This window comes from Rhodotorula toruloides, assembly GCF_000320785.1.
Source record: "Rhodotorula toruloides NP11 unplaced genomic scaffold Scaffold40, whole genome shotgun sequence".
In the NCBI taxonomy this organism is placed as follows: Eukaryota; Fungi; Basidiomycota; class Microbotryomycetes; order Sporidiobolales; family Sporidiobolaceae; genus Rhodotorula; species Rhodotorula toruloides.
Genome location: NW_015623000.1, coordinates 1 through 16,489, shown reverse-complemented (window position 1 = coordinate 16,489; position 16,489 = coordinate 1). Strand labels below are relative to the sequence as shown.

At 62.4% G+C, this 16,489-nt stretch overlaps 7 protein-coding genes across 7 annotated transcripts; 5 read left to right on the top strand and 2 right to left on the bottom strand.

Annotated features, from left to right (window-relative positions):
• Positions 1-72: 72 nt before the first annotated feature.
• RHTO_06398 (alpha-1,2-glucosyltransferase, glycosyltransferase family 59 protein) lies at positions 73-2,082 on the top strand (the record flags this gene model as incomplete). The annotated part of the gene is made up of 9 exons (XM_016420059.1): positions 73-171; positions 241-329; positions 394-751; positions 813-969; positions 1,027-1,167; positions 1,224-1,365; positions 1,425-1,484; positions 1,544-1,686; positions 1,748-2,082. 9 exons carry the CDS (start codon positions 73-75, stop codon positions 2,080-2,082), a joined length of 1,524 nt encoding a protein of 507 aa, XP_016269474.1.
• A 49-nt stretch (positions 2,083-2,131) lies between these two features.
• RHTO_06397 (adenylyltransferase and sulfurtransferase) lies at positions 2,132-4,129 on the bottom strand (the record flags this gene model as incomplete). Its single annotated transcript, XM_016420058.1, has 6 exons — positions 2,132-2,409; positions 2,509-2,883; positions 2,968-3,461; positions 3,520-3,640; positions 3,700-3,792; positions 3,862-4,129. The coding sequence occupies 6 exons, from the start codon at positions 4,127-4,129 to the stop codon at positions 2,132-2,134; spliced, it is 1,629 nt and encodes a 542-aa protein (XP_016269473.1).
• A 444-nt stretch (positions 4,130-4,573) lies between these two features.
• On the top strand, positions 4,574-6,616 carry RHTO_06396 (MFS efflux transporter; the record flags this gene model as incomplete). The annotated part of the gene is made up of 6 exons (XM_016420057.1): positions 4,574-5,333; positions 5,428-5,575; positions 5,639-5,697; positions 5,772-5,961; positions 6,037-6,401; positions 6,465-6,616. 6 exons carry the CDS (start codon positions 4,574-4,576, stop codon positions 6,614-6,616), a joined length of 1,674 nt encoding a protein of 557 aa, XP_016269472.1.
• Positions 6,617-7,358: 742 nt separating this feature from the next.
• Positions 7,359-8,580, top strand: RHTO_06395 (fatty acid elongase; the record flags this gene model as incomplete). The annotated part of the gene is made up of 4 exons (XM_016420056.1): positions 7,359-7,717; positions 7,819-7,900; positions 7,964-8,086; positions 8,155-8,580. 4 exons carry the CDS (start codon positions 7,359-7,361, stop codon positions 8,578-8,580), a joined length of 990 nt encoding a protein of 329 aa, XP_016269471.1.
• A 274-nt stretch (positions 8,581-8,854) lies between these two features.
• On the bottom strand, positions 8,855-10,752 carry RHTO_06394 (TMS membrane protein family; the record flags this gene model as incomplete). Its single annotated transcript, XM_016420055.1, has 6 exons — positions 8,855-9,029; positions 9,085-9,264; positions 9,329-10,117; positions 10,173-10,276; positions 10,344-10,538; positions 10,645-10,752. 6 exons carry the CDS (start codon positions 10,750-10,752, stop codon positions 8,855-8,857), a joined length of 1,551 nt encoding a protein of 516 aa, XP_016269470.1.
• A 654-nt stretch (positions 10,753-11,406) lies between these two features.
• RHTO_06393 (arp2/3 complex 34 kda subunit) lies at positions 11,407-12,879 on the top strand (the record flags this gene model as incomplete). The annotated part of the gene is made up of 7 exons (XM_016420054.1): positions 11,407-11,471; positions 11,599-11,843; positions 11,905-12,064; positions 12,123-12,367; positions 12,427-12,574; positions 12,690-12,749; positions 12,855-12,879. The coding sequence occupies 7 exons, from the start codon at positions 11,407-11,409 to the stop codon at positions 12,877-12,879; spliced, it is 948 nt and encodes a 315-aa protein (XP_016269469.1).
• A 277-nt stretch (positions 12,880-13,156) lies between these two features.
• Positions 13,157-16,143, top strand: RHTO_06392 (protein of Nucleotide-diphospho-sugar transferase, predicted family; the record flags this gene model as incomplete). Its single annotated transcript, XM_016420053.1, has 7 exons — positions 13,157-14,686; positions 14,796-14,830; positions 14,936-15,015; positions 15,087-15,441; positions 15,523-15,532; positions 15,665-15,997; positions 16,093-16,143. 7 exons carry the CDS (start codon positions 13,157-13,159, stop codon positions 16,141-16,143), a joined length of 2,394 nt encoding a protein of 797 aa, XP_016269468.1.
• Positions 16,144-16,489: the final 346 nt, after the last annotated feature.

The following is a 16,489-nucleotide window of genomic DNA, read 5'->3' as shown; positions in this document are numbered from 1 at the left end:
CACCTTCGCCCGCCGCCTGTCGCCTTGGTTCTCCCCTCCCTCTCGCTTTCATCACTTGCGATCTCTCGAGCCATGCCAACCGCGTCCTGGTGGGCGTGCTATGCTGCGTGGGCAGCAGCGTCTGTCGGAGTGGCCGTGCGGATCAACCGAACAGTCGACGAGCCCTACATGGTACGCTGTCTTCCTCTTTCCGCTCCTCCTGCCCCACTTGGCTAACAAACGGCGTTCCTGCCTGCGCAGGACGAGATCTTCCACGTCCCGCAGGCTCAGGCGTACTGTAGAGGAGAGTGGACCTACTGGGACCCGGCTCTGACGACGCCGCCGGGATTGTGAGCCTTGGGTTTGCTTCCGTTCGCACGCAAATCTCGCCCGCTCACGCTTTTTCACGTCTAGATACCTCTTTCCGGCTGCCCTGGCGTTTATCCAGCGATATCTTGTACCGGTAATCGCACTTCTGCCCACGAACCTCGCCACTTTCGACCCTTGCGCCCTCCCATTCCTCCGCGCCGTCAACCTCTTCCTCTCCCTCTTCCTGCCATTCATCTATTCCTCGCTTCTCAACCTCCTCCACGTCTCGGCTGGCGACAAGCGACCATCGCGGCGAAGCAACGACTGGGAAGGCCTCGTCATCGCCATGTTCCCGTTCGTCCAGTGGTGGAGTTGGCTCTTCTACACCGACATGGCCAGCGTGGTGTGCGTCTTGCTGTGCTGGCAGGCGGCGTTGCGAAAGAAGGATCTTCAGTCGGCGGTGGTGCGTTTCGCTCGTTCTTCACTACACTTGATTTCGATTTGCTCAGCTTCGTGCGGAACAGCTCGGTGCCATCTCGCTCCTCTTCCGCCAGACCAACATCGTCTGGGTCGCTTTCGTCGCTGCGCAAGCTGCGATCCGCGAGCTCGAATTGCCGAAAAAGGAGGGGAACTCGTCGGGCGGTAAGGCGGTAGATCCGCCTCTTTGGGATGCGCGACCAGGCGAGTTCGGCCATCTTCTCACCAAACTTTCGAAGCTGACGCTTCGCTCTCGAGCAGTCCACATCATCCAGACCCCGCTTGCCATCCTCCGCGCCGCTCTCACCCAACTTCCGACCCTCGCGCCCGCCATCGCCGCGTATCTACCCGTCTTTATCGTCTTCCTCGCCTTTGTCCGATGGAACGGCGGCATCGTTCTAGGTGCGCCGGACAGTTTCATCTCGCCGAAAACTCGTCGCTGACGCCGCTTCCTTCAGGCGACAAGCAGAACCACGTCGCGACCATCCACGTTGCACAGCTGTACTATCTCATCGCCTTCGCCGGCGTCCTCTTTGCGCCTCTGTTGGCCACGCCTTGGCGAGTACGAGTCGCCTGCTATGGGTTGATCGGCAGTCCCAAGTGCGTTTCGCTTTCGTGCGGATCGAGGAGAACCGTCAACTCACGCTCGACACTTCTAGACGAGCGTTCTTGTCGATCCTTGCGCAGGCTGGGATCTGCTACACAATCAAGCACTACACGTGCGCTGCTTCTCCTCTCCCTCACGGAACAACAGGCTAATCCTTCTTCTCGTGACCAGCATCGCACACCCTTTCCTCCTCGCTGACAACCGGCACTTCTGCTTTTACTTGTGGCGAAGAACGATCAACTTGAAGTGGTGGACGCGATATGCGCTGTCGCCCGGGTATCTTCTTGCGGGACGGCTCGTCTACGATCAACTCGGTGCGCATCCCGCTCTTTCCCCTCTTTGTCCTTCGTCGCGCTGATGCAACTCCCAAATCAGCACGGGCCCGCCTTATGACCCTCTCGACCCTCCAACTCCTCACGGGCGCCACCTCCGCCGTCCTTATCCCCTCTCCCCTCCTCGAACCACGCTACTTCCTCCTCCCCCTCCTCATTCTCCGTCTCTACTTCTCGCCCCCCTCCACCTCCTCAGCACCGAATCGACGGCGCCAACTCGCGCTCGAAGCGGCATTCTACCTAGCCATTCAAGCGGCTTGCGTGTGGCTCTTCCTTGAGAAGCCGTTCGTTTGGGACATCCAGGTTGGGGCGGATGGGAAGGGCCTTGAAGGGAGGGACGAGCGGGAGGTGGGGAGATTGCAGAGGTTCATGTGGTAGCTCGCTGTATCGCCGAATAGATAGCTGCGATGCGAACGACAAACGGGATCTAGTACATCGGAAACCCTTCCCCTTCGCTCGCTCGCGCCCAAGCTTCTAGACCGCCCTTGACGTCCTCAACCTCGATCTGCTTGCTAGACTCGTCGGGCTGCGAGGCGAGGTACCGCCGCAAAGCGCGAGAGGCGAGCAGCGAGTCGTTTCCGCGGCGGCAGAGGAAGGTGATGCGGTCGGGAGGTGCGGTGTCGGTCGTCGAGTCGGTGTCGACTTGGCGAGCGGACGGGGCGAGAGCGAGGGAAGGATTGCGGAGGAGGACGGGGAAGGGGATGTCTGCGACAATGCGGCAACAGGATCAGCGAAACGAGTTGTTGAGCAACGGGCGCTGGTATGCGCGCGAGAGCGTCGAGGAAGGAGAGAGACTAGACGCACTGACGCTCCCATCGACACTAACAATCTCAAACTCCGTCCCGCTCCTCGTATCGATCACCCTCGTCCTGCGCTTCTCCTCCTCTTCCTCGAAGCGCTTCTTCGCCTCCGCCACACTTACCCGTTGATCATCCGAAGAAGCGAGCGCCCCGACGCCTGGTAGCTCGCACAGCGGATCCGACCAGCCAGGCCATTCGCCCGTCGGAGAATCGAGGAAGGATTGCCAGCGCGAGTTGGGCGTGCTTGGGCTCGTTGAAGAGACAGAGATCAGGGAGGGGAAGGTGCCGCATGTTGGGCAGGTAGGCTTGCGTGAGCGGGTCTTGATTGTACGGTATGGAGCGGGCGAGAGAGGCGAGAAGAGATGGAGAGTTGGTTGGGCTGGAAGACGACGAAGACCTCAATCAGCCCACCGCATCACTTTCAGGTTCGAGCAGCTGAAAGATGACGATCCGCCGCACTTACCCGTACCGAGCAACACCTTCATCGCCTCACCAACCATCGCAATCCCAACAACCCCGCACAAGACGCCTACGACGCCCTCATCCGCGCACGCGCCCGTGCCTGCCAAGCTCAGCTGCTCGTAGTACTTATCGAATGCGGCGGGGTCGGATGCGGGAGAAGGCGGAGCGGGAGGAGGAGGTGAAGGAGGGAAGAGGCAGGCGTAGCAAGGTCCTCGTGCTGTTACTCCGTTCTCCGCGGTGGAGGGCAAAACCAGCCCGTACACCCCGACAGTCCCCTCCGCCCGGACTGCCCCGCCGCTCACGAGCGGGATCCCCTTGCTCACGGCGTAAGCGTTCAGGAAGTGCCGCGTCGCGGGGTTGTCCGTGCAGTCGAGGACAAGGTCGAAATCGCCTTCGAGGACGGAGAGGGGTGTTGGGTCGGTTGAGGGAGGAGGGTGGAAGAGCGCGGGCGTGAAGGGGAGGACGTGGGAGTGGATGAGGATGTCCGAGTTAAGCCTGCAAGCCGAGTAATGTCAGCCACACCTACAGCAGTCGCTGAGCGCTGTCGGCTCACGCCTGTAAAGCAATCTTTGCGCTCTCCGCCTTGGGCATCCCGACCCGTTCCTCCGTGTGCAAGACCTGTCGATGCAGGTTCGACAGCTCGACCGAGTCGTGGTCGAGGATGGTGATCTCGCCTGCGCGACCAACGTTAGGCGCAGGGCGGTAATCGACGAAGCGAACGGAGTGGACGCACCCACGCCAGCAGCTGCGAGGTAGAGCAGGACGGGACACCCGAGTCCTCCTGCGCCCACAACCAAGATCCGCGACTTCCTAAGCTTCAGCTGGCCTGTCGCAAGGTTAAATCAGCATCTCGTGCCCCACCGAGGGCCGCCCGAGCGAGTAAGCGAGGACAGACCTGGCAGCCCGATCTGCGAGACGAGCATCTGCCTCCCGTAACGCTTGTACTCGCGCAGACTCAGTGGCCATTCCTTCTTCTTCCGATTCGCTGTTATCGCACCGTTCGGCCTGCCCCCATCACTGGCCGCCGTCGAGCTGGACTGCCCAGACTGCGAGTCGGAGGCAGGGAGCGCGGCGAGCTGTTCCTCGAGCTGGGCAACCCGCGCGCGGGCTTCTTTGAGTTCATTGAGGATCTGTGAGCGCGTCGAGCTGCTAGAAGCCTCCATTGAGCGAGTGTGAGCAGCTATGTCGAGCGAAAGAGATGAAGAGTGTCCGTCGGCGAGTCGCCTCATCGCGCCGGTGAGTGTCTGTCCGGTCGAGATGTCTTTCAACGTCAATGCAAGCATGGCTGTCCCCATCCGAGGCCAAAGGAAGCCATTGTCGAGGCAGACAACCTCCTCTCCGGAAATTCGCAACCTGACGCTCGCCTGTTCTCCCTCTTCGACGCTGGACAGACTTGTAGAGGTCTAAGAGAGCCACAGCTGAGCTATTTGGACGCACCACCGGGTATACGGCTCGACTCGCCCGTCCCGCGCTCATCCCGGCTCCGCCAAGCTCGTCGGCTCATCTCTCTCGCTCCGTCCACACGCTCACGTCGCTCGCCTGCACTTCTGCTGAACGTGAACATCTCCTGGAGCTTCATTGAACCCGCCTGAAGTGGACCGAAAACGATGGACCTGCCCCATCCTCCTCGGGCAGTCCTCAACCCTTCCTCCTCCTCGGAACCCTCCTCGCCCTTTCCCTCCCGCCCACCTTCGCCCGTCTCGCCAGCGACTAAAACGCGAGTCTCGTACGCGTACCCTCCGACGCCCGAGATCCACTCCCCTTCGTTGGGAGGGTCAGTCGGCTCGACTCCCGCGCAGTCGAGGAGCGGCTCGTTGTCGAAGAACCCGTTGTTGAAGCGTGCGCATGGGCAGGGGCGAGTGGAAGATCGTGGTGCGCTCAGGAGGTGGATTGGACATGCGCTGGGAGGGAAGAAGGACAGGGCGAGGTCGGATGCGCTCGAGTTGGAGGAACAGCTGCGAGGGCGGTCGGCGGCGAGGAGGGGGTCAGTCAGTCAGACAGAGGCAGAAGTCGCACGTCGACCACGGTGGAAGTGGACGCGCGAACGGGCGCAGTTGGTCGTCGGATTCGCCATGATTGCGCTCGTCGGGATGAACGACTCGGCGACAGGCGCCAACCTCGACTCGATGCAGGCGCACTACCGCGTCTCGTACGACGAGATCTCGATCGTCTTCCTCGCCAACACCGCAGGATACTTCCTCTCGTCCATATCGGCCAGCTTCTTCCTCCACCACTTTGGACTCCAGGTCTCGCTCCTCACGGCCGCGGCCGCGATGGCGACAGGCTGCGTCGTCCTCTCCATCGCGCCGCCCTTTCCCGCGTTCATCATCATGCTCGGCTTCATGGGCTTCGGGTCGGGCATGTACGGTGCGCGCGCAGTCCCTCCTCCCTTCCTCCCTGCCTTCTTTCTCCCCTCACTCTCCCTAGCCTCGCTCTCACTGACGCTCCTTCCCTCGCACAGACGCCGTCATCACGACCGTCATCGCGCACGAAGAAGACGGAGTCCTCATGTCGCTCCTCTACTCGTGCTTCGGCGTCGGTGCAATGATCTCGCCGCTCGCGATTGGCGCGTTCCTCGATCGCGGGTATGCGTGGAACAGGTATTACAAGTGAGCAGCGCGCGACTCAGAGCTTGACAAGCTGAAGAGGATGCTGACGGGGTTGACTGGCAGCATTCCGCTTGGACTCGCGCTCATCCTTGCCGCCATTGGCTACTTTGTCTTCCGCGGCTGTGCGTCCGCGTCGTTTCCCTCCACCTCAAGTTGACCCGCTCGCTGACTTACCTCGCCCATTTGCCGGTCGCAGACACCACCCCACCCGACGAGACGCACGACGCGCCCCTCTCGACCTCCCAAGCGCCCGCTCAGACCACCAACCCCACGGAGCAGCAGGGCGAAGTCATCCATGCTCGAGCGAGGATGTCGGCGCAGCAGAGGATGAGGCGTGCGATGGGACTGAGAGCGGTCTGGATCGGGTTCGTGTTGATTATCTGCGCGTGAGTCGCGTTGTCCTTCCCCTCTCTCGCCAGGGAGCGAAGGAGCTAACTGAGTGGGAGGATCGGCGCGCGCAGCTTCGCCTCGTCCGACATCCTCTCGGCCTGGAGCGTCTCCTTCCTCATCACGACCCGCTCCGCCCCACCCGCCTCCTCCCGCTTCGTCCTCTCCGGCTTATGGATGGGAATCGCATCCGGCCGAGTCGTACTCGCATGGTTACTCGCCAACCGCGTAGGGGAGAAGACCTTTGCGATTGGGTTGCTCGTCGCCGCGAGTGGGATGCTGGGCGTCATGTATGTCCGCAGTTTCGTGGTGGATGCGGTTGCGCTGGCGATGGTCGGATTCTTCTTCGGACCTGTCACACCCAAGGTGTTGGATGTGATTGGCGTCCGCGTACCGCCGTCGCTCAAGGCGTCTGTCGTCTCGCTCCTCGTCGGCCTCGGCGCGTCCGCGCTCTCTTCTCACTCTCTTACGCCGTCAAGCTAACGAGCTTGCTCGCACACAGGCCTGATCGGCTCCTCCGTCGGCCCCCTCCTCTTCGGCGTCGCAGCAGGCCGGGGCGGACTCTCCTCCCTCCCTGCGGTGCTGATCGCAGTGAGCGTGCTGAGTATCGCGGCGTGGTGTGCGGTGCCGAAGAACAGGCGCAGGGAGGATTAGGCGGCATACGAGCGAGGCGAGGGGGTGTTTGTTATCGCCACTGCAAGGCTCGGGATGTTTATTGTCGGAATAGACCGTGCGCCACTGCTGTTGATCTGCACGAACGTGCTCGTGGCGAGCGGGCGAGCCAACGAAGAACTCCGTCATTCGTTGCGAAGGTCGTCGGCGAGAAAGAGTGGCCGTCGCTCGAATACAACTCGACTGCTATTCGCTGTTGTATTGGGGGAATACGACGCGGGTGGGTTGGGGCGCCGTGGCGGGATGCCCGCTGCCCGATGACCTTTTCTGCGGGCGTGCCTGTTCCTCGACCACAAACTCCGCGACGACGACTTCTTCGTCTTCGTCTCGTCCTCGCTCGCTGTGCTGTTCCTTTCATCCTTACACTCGACTAGATCACTCGACTACAACAGCTAGATCCACCTCGACACAGCAGGTGAGCAACTCGCGCCGTCGAACTCGTCCCCTGGAGCACAGCGGACTCGGCCAGCGTGTGGCGGCATCCACTCGCACTCCGGCTGCGTCGGTACACTCGTACACGCTGCACAACGGACTGCACAACACGGTGGAACTCGCAGCGAGGCCTACGACGCGGGAGGCGAGCGGTGGTTTAGCCGGCGAGGGCGTTGAGCTTTCGCTGGGGAACAGCGGCGTCGAGGAGTCTGGCGATGCGGGCAGCGGGGGGAGTGTTACTGGCGTGGAGAGGAGCGTACTGACTTGGGTTTGACGTTGGCAGCACCCCGCCATGACCTCGTACGCCGCCCAGCCTCGCGCGTCGTCCTTCCTCGCCTCGTTCGCAGACAGCCCCAAGCCACCAACACCGACAGGCATCCCCGCGCCCCTCGCTTCGACCTACGACCTATTCCTCAACCCCGTCACCCCCCTCGCATTCGGACTCGTATACTTTGCGACCGCCAAAACCCTCTCGCACTACCAGAACGGCAAGAACCGCATCAAGGGCAAGGGCTGGGACGTTGCAGTCCTCGTGCACAATATCCTCCTCGCGGTCTACTCGGCGTGGACGTTCCTTGGAACCGCGCCGCAGATCTTTGGCGCCTTCGTCCGCGGGTACATGGCGGACGGCTTCGCCGGCTTGACCCACGCGTGAGTCCCCCGCGCTTCGTTCTTTGCGAGTGGTCTACGATGCAGTAGAGGCATCGTATCCAGCGAGTGGACCCACGCTGACCCGCTCTCCGACTCGACAGCTTCTGCGACTCGTCGTTCGCGATCTGGCAGCAGACGACGTTCCCCAAATTCGCCTACCTCTTCTACGTCAGCAAGTTCTACGTGCGTCGCGCGAGCTACTCACTCCGTCTTGGAACAGTCGCTCACTCGGACTCGCTTGCGCAGGAAATCGTCGACACGGCTATCTTGCTGTTGAAGGGCAAGAAGGTTGGCATGCTCCAGTCGTACCACCACATGGGCGCCATCTGGACCATGTACGCCGCGTACGCCACGCAGGCCATGCCCGTCGTGAGTTCCCACGCGCTTTCCCTCGAAAATGGAGGTCTCTCGCTGACGCTCGACTCCCGCGCGCACAGTGGCTCTTCGTCGTCTTCAACTCGTTCATCCACTCCATCATGTACACCTACTACGCCTTCTCGACCGTCTCGCTCCCCTTTCCTCGCTTCCTCAAGAAATCCCTCACGCGTCTCCAAATCACCCAGTTCCTCGTCGGCGGATCACTCGCCGCCTCGTACCTCTTCATCAAGCTCCCCGACCTCCCTTCCGCGGAAGAGATGTCCGCTGCGGCAACTTCGAGCTTCGAGGCGGGCGTCGGCGCGCTCAAGCGCGAGGGTCCGACCTGCCTCGTCAATGCGGCGCAGCGCCATGCCACCCTCCTCAACTGCGCGTACCTCGTGCCCTTGACGTACCTCTTCGTCGCCTTCTTCTTCAAGACGTACCAGAAGAACTCGGCGGCCAATGCGGCGGCCAAGGCCAAGGCCAACGCGAAGAAGGCCAACTAGGTCCTACTCCTCTTTCACTCCGCTTCGCATTCCAATTGTCGTTACTTTCGCACCCCTTTCGCTTCGCTTGCATACCTCTCCGTAGTCCGTCGCTTTCCCTTACTCCGTCGCAGCTAGATCTCTCTCCTCTCCTCTTTCTCGTGTCCGTATTCCCTCCGTCTTCTCTTGGGTCTCTCGCCGTAATCCATAGCCCATTCCGCCTCACTCGAGACTCGAAAGGTGGAGAAAAGCCGTCCGATATCGTTACAAAGCGCCTACATCTCCGCCCGCCGCACTACGCAAAACGGTCCGGCAACACCAACGGCGCCGCCAAACTCCACGCGTAAATCGCCTGACACAACCACGCGCTGATGATTCGCATCCAGAAGGCGACGTGCGAGCGACCTATGCGCATCGGTTGGCCGTCCGCTTCCGGGGAGGTTGTGGAGGTGATGGGTGAGACGACAGACCTGCGCCGAGCGAGAGGTCAGAGAGGGGAGATTGGGGGAGGGCGAGCGGACGCACCAGTTGGTGAGCAAGCAGGCTGTGTACATTGTCGCAAGGACAAAAATGAGGTGGAAGAAACTGTAGTTGTAGCGCGTGCCCGTGCGCTCGTCGTCGTTCAGGGGTGACATCCCACCCGCTGCAGAAGCGTCGTCGTCTTCGTCGTCGTCAAAGTCGGTGAGAGCCGATGCAGGGAGGGAGCTGTCGGACGAGCGGTGTCAGCGAGGTTGAGGTGAGCGGACTGGAGCGAAGTGAGCGGACGCACCCCTCGTCGACGGCCGCCTTGATCGCCTGGTACCGCAGGCTCTCCTGTCGCTTCGGCTGCGTCAAGACAGGCCCCATCTCGCCGCCCTCGACATCGACGCCTCCGCTCCCGCTCATCGACTGGCTCAGCGCCTCGTACTCGCCGCTGTCCGGCCGTCCCTTCCGTCCAGGCGTGAATGCCTGGCTCTGCGTCGCCGCGCGACTGGTCGAGTACGCGATCGCGAGGAAGGTAAAGACCGCCCCGAGGACGACCATTCCCGTCCGGGCGCCCGCCGCGCGAGACTGCAGCGGGTTGCACGCGCCGTTCCCGTCGTCGTGGTTGGCGATCGCCGAGGTGATTAGGTAGGCGGTGTAGGCGACGACCATGCCTGCTTGAGCGAGGCCGGAGCGCGGGTTCGACTCTTGCACGGCGGGCGCGATCGAGAGGGCCGAGACGACGAGCGAGATGACCCAGTTCGTCGTGATAAGCGCCGTGTTGAGCGCGCACCCTTTGCCGGCGAAGAAGACGTACTGCACGACCGTGAGGGCGAACGTGAGGGCGTACAGGCCGAGCGTGCTCGAGATGAGCACCCACTTCCAGAACGGCGAGTCGGTCGCCTCCCATCGCTCGAGGCACGTCTCGGACCACGAGTGTGCAAAGTCGACGAGGAGGACGAGGCCGATCAGGATGAAGATGCCCGAGCCGGGGAGCGAGATGTAGGTCGACCAGAACGAGGTGAAGAAGCCGTTCGGGATCAGGAACGACAGGTAGACGAAGACGAGCCACGCCAGGACTTTTGGGCCCCACCAGCTGTCCGAAGAGGGTGTTAGTGCGGCTCATCGCGAGGGGTGACAGTCGACCTCACCCGTTCTGAATGGCCGCCCGCTTCGTCCGCGTGTCCTTGACGCCGATCAGGAGGAGCGAGAGAACCGAGTGGAACATGGCGAGGGCGAAGCAGATGCGGTGGACCTGCGTTGCGGAGGCGAGCGTCAGTTGAGCGGGTCTGAAGTTCGCAGGGAAATACTGGCGAACGCACCGCCAGCACGCCGTAGCATCTGCCCTCCTTGCACTCCATCTTGATCCACTCCCAGCTCCACTTTGCGACGAGCTTGATCGCAAAGTCGGTGAGCATCATCCAGGCGAAGAGCGAGTTGAGGAGGAAGATGAGCGAAAAGCCGACGCGCGTCGCGACCGACGAGTTGCAGTTGCACGATTTGGTGAGGGCCGAGGCCTGTGGAACAACGTGAGTCAGTGCCAAGCTCGGGAAGAGGAGGCTCATCGGGTTGGAGCGATGATGCCCTTCCTCGCAACGCAAGAACCGGCTCAAACCGACTCACCGCCTGGCCCGTGCAGAAGAACGCCAGTCCCGTCACGCATGCCGACACCGCCGAGCTACCCAGCCCGGCGATCGGACCGAGCAAGGGGATCGAGATGAGGGCGCCCATGTTTGGCGAGTGCTGGAGGGGGAGAAGGTGAGGAGGCGAGGTACGCGGCAGACGCGGAAGGGAGGCTGCGGGAGCGCGGGACTGTCAGTATGATCGGCTCAGCATCGTGCACGTCTCTGCAAGCCCAATCCTGCCAAGCCGGTAAGTGCCAGCGTCGTCCGACTGAACCGCCCGGCCTCGTCTGCTCGCCACCACTCCATGCAGCCGCGCCCGCCGAGTCACGGGATCGCAAGTAGTTCAACGTCCGTTTTGACGCTACTTCGCCTTCCCTCGAGCCTGTGCCGCGCCGCAAAGTCCCTCCGAGGCGTAAGATGGGGCGAGGGGCTCACCTCGTCAGCGGCAACCGCAGGCGGTTCGTGTGCGCTACAGTGGCGAGTCGGAAGCCCTAGCAAGCGGCCCGGAGAGTCTCAGCGATAGCAGAGCGGGTCGAGGTAGCTGTCGCTGCCAGACCGACACCTCTCCCCGCTGCCGTTCACCTCGCTCACTCTCAACTCGCTTGAATCGTCTATCCGCCTGCTCAGACTGCTGTTACAGGCCAACTGAAGCTGCTCGTCAAAGCTGCACACCGCCTCGTCCCTTCGCCGCCAACTTCTCCCCGACCCTCGACCCCCTCTTCATCTCCCTAACGCTTGAACCCTCGTACCGCGACGAAAGATGGGCGTGGACCTCGAGCCGACCAACTACTACCTCGGGCAGGTGCTCAGGGAGAAGTACATCAAGTGCGTCGCTCACAAACCGGTCCCCTCGTCATCGCACCCCCACCTCGTCCTCGGGGCCGCTCACGGTGCTCGTGTGGGCGATAGAGGTTCGTCTGGCATGGAGACTGACGTACCCGGCGCCGCACAGACCCTCGACGCTCGACCAGTCGTTCGTTGACTTTGATTCGGTCCGATACCACCTCTCGACGCCCGTCCGCAAATCCCTCCTCCTCCTCTCGATGGACGTGCCGTGCTGGGCCGAGCTCCAGGCGTACGGTGCGCGGGAGGTTCTCGAGCGCGAGTACGGTCAGAGGTTGTTGCCCGAGGGACAGACCGAGGAGGGCTACAGCGTCAGTCTCGAGATTGACCTCGAGCAGGGTCCCGCAGAGGGTGGTGAGTTGCGGTCATTCTACCGGCGAATGCAGCATCGTACTGACCCCGCTGTGGCCCGCAGCCGAGCGAGACGCCCTGATCCACGCCCTCACGCTCCTCAAGCGCAACGCCCTCGCCGCGCCGTTCGAGCGCGCGTTCGCCCTGCAGAAGAGGATGGAGGAGAGTCCCGTCGAGGAGGGTGCGAAGGATTCGCGAGGCGAAGTCATGGCCGTACACTACCGGTGGGTCGCTCGGATACCCCTCCTCCAGATCTCTTGCTGACGCTCGCCTCGCGCGAAGCCCCGAAGAAGCGATCTACCTCATCCCCTCATCCGACCGCGTCACCGTCATCTTCAGCACCATTTTCAAAGAAGAGACCGACCGAATCCTCGGCAAGGTCTTCCTCCAGGAGTTTGTCGACGCGCGCAGGAGGCCAAGTTGCCAGACCGCGCCGCAGGTCCTGTACAGTAACCGCGAGCCGCCGCTCGAGATTAGGCACATCAAGGGGCTGGACATGACCGAGCGCGCGGGATACGTGACTTTCGGTGCGCTCAAAACCTCTTGCTCTTCGGCGACTTTCCCTGTTAACCTGCAAATCTCGCAGTCCTCTTCCCTCGCCATATCACGCCGCAAGTCGCCGCCGACACGATCACCCGCATCCAGCTCTTCCGCGACTACCTGCACTACCACATCGCCTGCTCAAAGGCCTATCTGCACTCGCGTTTGCGGCTGCGGACGTCTCAATTCCTCAAGTACGTTCGCGTCTCGCTTGCAGTGCTAGCGTCACCCTGCGAACTGCAGTGCATCTGCTGTCGAGGATGTCGTCGTCATCCCGACTGAGCGAACTGACCAGTTACGCGTGTACAGGCTGCTCAACCGCGCCAAGCCCGAGAAGCCCGAAGACCAGGTGCACCAGAAGACGGCGAGGTGCGTCGCCTGATCACTTGTCACATCGTAGACCTCGTTCGCGGCTCCTCGAGAACTGGCGCTGACTCTGCCTGTTCGCTTCCCGCTTGCTTGTCATCTTCGCAGCGGTCGGAGCTTTGTCAGGACGTGATGCGGTTGCTAGGCGAGATCGGCGGCAGTGGCAGGATTGTTGCAGCGGCGGGAGCGGGCGGTGGAAGGGGAGAAGTGAGGCGATTCTCGCGCGGCGGTTGTCGTTTGGGCTTGGTACCTCGGCAGCATGTCAATGAGTCGATTTAGTGCACCACACGTCGTCTACGCCCGCCCTCTCTGACGCGAGATGCCAACCTCCCTTGCGAGCGGAGTTCCGCCAGCGAGTTGTCTTTCGCCAGTTCACTGCTCTCTCGCTCGTGAGCTGTTCAGACGATGCCATGAGCTTGCTGTCGCGTCCACCGAGCCCCTCCGTCCCGCTGCTTCCCCTCTCGTCGTCCTCGTCGGCCCCCTCATCGCCCTCGAACTTCACGCGTCGACGAAGCACCCAACCCTCGACCACGCCCGACTACTCACCTCGCACGGACGACTACGCAGACAAGGACGAGCTGGATGGCGAGCTCGAGGCGACCGAGCGCTGGCTGGTGGAGCGGGAGGGACCGTCGAGGCGGAGACTTCCAGTGAAGCGGGTCGTCTACATCGCGGCGGGACTGGCGCTTTTGCTCGTGCTAGTCGTCAGTACACGACATCCTCGAGCGACGGACGCGCTCGGACGAGCGAAAGGATGGGTTGCAGGAGGGTTCTTTGGCTCGCACGAGGAGGAGGAGTGGGTCAGGCCGGCGCACGTCGAGCGGACGGGGAACGTCTCGCTCGAGCAGTACCTCGTCGACATCGGGTTCTCGCGCTTCCCACTCTCCCCGGATGAGCGAGGGGCGCCCCTCTCATCCCTCGCATCGAACGCTTCTTCGCCTCTTTCGCCTCCTCCGCCGTCCTACGACCCCGCCTCGAACCGCAACGTCGTCCTCCTCACTCTCGCAACCGCCAAGTACCTCCCGCCGGTCCATGCTTGGGCCTTGCGCGCGCGAGAACTCGATCTCGGCGGTAAGGACGCTCGCGCGGATGAGAACGTCGTCGTCCTTTGCTTGGACGAGGAGTGTCTGGACGAGGCGGAGCGGAGAGGGTTGCGGGCGTACGGAGGGTATAGGGAGAGCGTCTACGGCGAGCGGGTCCCGCCGATCGGTGTCGGGCAGGAGGCGCCTCTCCGGCGGCGCGCCGTGCTGGACAAGCGGGAAGGAGCGCAGGGCGGACTCGAGCGCGGTCACTTCATGGCCTACGTCAAGTTTCGTGCGCTGTGGGAGATCAACCGCGCGGGATTTGCCAGCCTCTTCTTCGAGGCCGACACGATCTTGACCGCCGACCCGTTCCAGTGGATGCGACCGATGTCGCTGTCGCGTGGCGATGTCGAGCGAGCCGTTACAGCAACGGTCAACTCGGTGCGCAACTCGAGCGTGGCCAACTTGACTGTCGACAACTCCAAACTCTCGCCTTTGCAGCAGCAGCGCCGTCTTATCCCTTCCAACTTCTCTCGTTCCATTCTTCGTCCCTCCTCTACTTCTCCTCTTCCCTCGGCGAACGCCTCTACCCTCGTCGACCCCGGCTTCGACCTCATCTTTACGCACGACGGCCATCACCTCGCCAACTTTGGCTGGATCCTTGCCCGTCCGACCGCACCGACCATCTCGTTCTGGCGCGAATGCCTCGATTGGTTCGTCGACCTCGGCGGGTGGGATCAGGGCGTCGTGACGGAGGTGATTCGGCAGCGCGGCGGACGGGAAGAATGGAGGGATGCGTGGTGGGATGAGGCGGGCGATGGAGAGGGGCGTGCGAAGGAGCAGTGGTTCGTCGTCGATGGGCTGGAGGGGCTGACGGAGAATGAGGTGGCGAGGGTGGCAATCCTGCCGCGGGAAAAGGTGAGTTTGCGAACGGGTTTCCCTGCTTGCGCTGGTCGGGCGGCATCTGCTGTCCCGGTGGCGTATGGAGTGATCTGAACTCGGCGCTGATGTTCAATCTCGCTCCCAGTTCTTCTCGTACCACCAAATGACGCTCGGCTGGTAGTGCGTCTCGCTCTCCGTCTCTTGTTGGGCTCCGGCTTCAAACGCGAAGACGTCGATCGACTGGTTGAGATCGGAGTCGATACTGACGCGTTTCCGCATTCGCAGCCAGCCGCCGCTCGACACGCCCTCGCCCGTCATGCATCACCTCACCTCGGTTCTCTACTCGACGCGGCAGTTCTACCCGAGTACGCTCGCTTTCCTGCTTTCCGTCGCGATCTCCGTCGCGATCGAGTCTGAGTTGACGTCCACCTCGCAGAGGAACGCGGCTGGGTCCCCTCGCTCGACGGCTACTACACTCGCCCTCGCCCTATCCTCCTTCCCATCAACTCGTCCTTCACCCCGTCCTCGTCCTTGTCGCCGTCCTCTCTCGCTCCGTTCCTCTCGACTCCGACCGGAGATGTCGAGAACAGCGTTTGGACCGGCTCGAAGGACGAGATCTTGCAGTACGCGCGAGTTCTGCAGCTCCTCACGGCCGTCGAGGCTGGAGCGGACGGGCCGGGAAATGGGACGAGCGCGGAGTGGAGCGTAGTGGTGCCGGGGAAGGTGCGGATCGTTGCGGATGAGGGGGAGGAGGTGTTTGAGCGGGACTTTTCGAGGGTCGTCAACATCGAGTGCGTTGCGGTCCTTCCTTTTCGCCTTCGGAGGCGCGTCGGTGTGCTATGCTGACGTCCATCGGATCTCGCGCCTCACAGCGCTGCCATCGTGAGTTCCTCGTCGCTGCTCAACGGTCCCCCGCAGATTGTGCGGCCTCGGCGCGTGCGGCTTGCGCTACTTCGGCATCATATCATTGTCTCCCTCTCTCCTCAGCGCACTGACTCTCTCGTGTTCGCGCAGCACGCCGATCTGCCCTTACTCGAACCCGCCTTCTTCACCCACGCCTCTCGCTACGCCTCGCCCGCCGTCCTTTCTGCCTGGCGCTCTACCTCGACCACACTGCATGTCGACCTCGCCTCCTTCACCTCGCTCGAGTCGGCTGTCGCCCACCTTTCCTCGCTTCTCGGCGGGATGGAGAATGAAGCGGTGACAGTCGAGCTGGACGGTTGGGAGCGCGTCAAGGAGTGGGACTCGACGACCGCTGGCTCGTTACGTCGGGGTGACGTCTCTCGGCAGGACTGGGACGCGATTACGCAGGCGAGGCGGTGTCGCGAGTGGGAGAAAGAGGGGATGGTGCGTCTTTCATTTCGCTACACTTCCGCTAAAACAGCCTCCTCGGCTCCGTCGCTCCGCCTTTGACTGATTTTCCGCTCGCTCACGTCTTGCAGCCGTTCCTGTGGTGCACACCGGAGGAGTTGGCGCAGCGGGTGCGCTTGTAGACACTTTATCGCATCTAGACTTGAACATGTTGTTGTGCACCCTGCCGGTTCCCGTGTCACTCGTTTAGCGGAGCACAGCATCTTCTAGCATCCGTCCGAGCGAGAGCGGTGAGCGTGTCAAGTCCGACCCTCCTCGCGAGTCGCTCCTTGTCCTCCTCGACGATCCTTGCTCCGCTCTGGGGGCTTGCTACGTTTACAAGATGCTTGCTGTCGGATGCATTGATACGCTCTTCGCTTCTTCCGCCCACCTCGCGCCCGCCTACCGCCATTGTTCGCCCTCGAAGTCCCGGTGCGTATCCCTCATTCACTCGGCTTGCACACGGTTAGGGTTAGGGTTAGGGTTAGG